Source organism: Nicotiana attenuata, chromosome 8, assembly GCF_001879085.1.
Source record: "Nicotiana attenuata strain UT chromosome 8, NIATTr2, whole genome shotgun sequence".
Classification (NCBI taxonomy): domain Eukaryota; kingdom Viridiplantae; phylum Streptophyta; class Magnoliopsida; order Solanales; family Solanaceae; genus Nicotiana; species Nicotiana attenuata.
This window is the reverse complement of record NC_031996.1, coordinates 46,240,963-46,242,501: the sequence shown is the minus strand read 5'-3', so window position 1 is coordinate 46,242,501 and position 1,539 is coordinate 46,240,963. Positions and strand designations below refer to the sequence as shown.

The 1,539-nt window shown below is 38.5% G+C and overlaps 1 protein-coding gene across 1 annotated transcript; it reads left to right on the top strand.

The window, feature by feature from the left end:
- Positions 294 to 1,154, top strand: LOC109231395. The gene has a single exon (XM_019397051.1). The coding sequence runs from the start codon at positions 394 to 396 to the stop codon at positions 1,030 to 1,032; it is 639 nt and encodes a 212-aa protein (XP_019252596.1). The 5' UTR covers positions 294 to 393; the 3' UTR covers positions 1,033 to 1,154.

The window sequence follows — 1,539 nt, the reverse complement described above, 5'->3', positions numbered from 1 at the left end:
ATGGAAAGATGGAATCCCGGTGGGGATTGGTTGGGGTCAGTTTCTATTATGGAATGTAAAAATTTTGCTGCTATGTTTCTTATAAATTGATTAGTATGGCTGGGATTCTGTAAAAAGAAAAAAAATATAAATAAAAAACTTTGTTTTGGTTCTGCACTTATTTGATTACTCTGCTCCAAGTCCATACAGAGTAGTTAGTAGTTGTAAGATAGCTGTTAAAAGGAAATGGCAATGTGGGCTGCCGGCATCCTTCATTAAATCCAGTTTACTTTTTTCTCAAAAAAAGTAGAGTATCCGCGCTGGGCATTTAATTGATGCATTGCACACGCATACCCGGGTCCCTCTATTACGTGGTATAGGCATTCTCGGTCGGTACACTACTAACTTCCCAGAATGGACGTGGAATCAAAACAAGGCAACAAATTCTCCGGAATGACGCCGCCTCTAAATAACGGATCCTCCAAGAAGAGAAGAGGAAGAAATTACTGCTTCAACTGCCTAGCCGTCCTTCTCCTTCTGGGCCTTCTCTTTCTCATCTTGGGCCTCACCGTTTTTAAAGCCAAAAAGCCCGTCATCACTGTCAACTCCGTTTCTCTACGGGATATGGATTTCTCTGTCGACATCGCTAGGCTCCAAGTTCACCTCAACGTCACCCTTCAGGCCAACCTTTCTGTCAGAAATCCCAACCGGGTCGGGTTCAAATACGACTCTACTTCCGCCATCCTAAAGTATAAGGGCCAGGTCGTGGGAGATGCCCCTATTCCGACAGGCGAGATAGGTTCCCGTGAAACGCGTCCGATGAATATTACCCTCACTGTAATGGCCGATCGATTGCTTTCCAATTCCGGTTTGTATTCCGATGTCCTTTCCGGTTCTGGTACGTTACCCCTCACTACTTATGTGAAATTGTCGGGGGTGGTCCGAGTTCTGTTCAAAATTCACGTGAAAACTACCACTTCTTGCGATTTGTACATCGATGTTCTTAACAGGAAGCTCGCCAACCAGACTTGTCATTATAAGACCAAGCTATGATTCTCTCTAGTACCACATTACACATGTTGATTCGTTTCACTTGTTGGATCAACTATGTAATTTGTCGGGATGACATTTGCTATTGTTTTTTCCCTTTGTTTGGTACGTGCAGTTTGTAAGTAGCCGTCTTCTAAGCTTAGATTTTTATTTCAGAATACTAAGTACTAAATATTATGATAAATCAAATTAATAAATAGCTATAATAATAATATAGAATAAACTAACAAAGTAAAAATTGATAAAGTCTGATCCTTCAAGTTATAATCTTCTTCTTATATAATATGATCTTAAATAGTAAAACTGATGATATGATAGTATTCGAAATATAAGATATAGTTGTTTTCTATATATATCTGAACAAATTCTATTATTTTGTTGTAAATATATAAAATGTATAGCTAAGTCTATTATAGAGTAGAATCCGGTATCTATGTCTAATTTAAATTCTTCTAGACTTGAGGTAAGGCTTCTAGCAAATCCTTCTGGATGAGTATAGTTATTATGATT

Coding starts and splice junctions, on each gene's coding strand:
- LOC109231395 (XM_019397051.1), top strand. CDS start 394: ATGGACGTGGAATCAAAACAAGGCAACAAATTCTCCGGAATGACGCCG.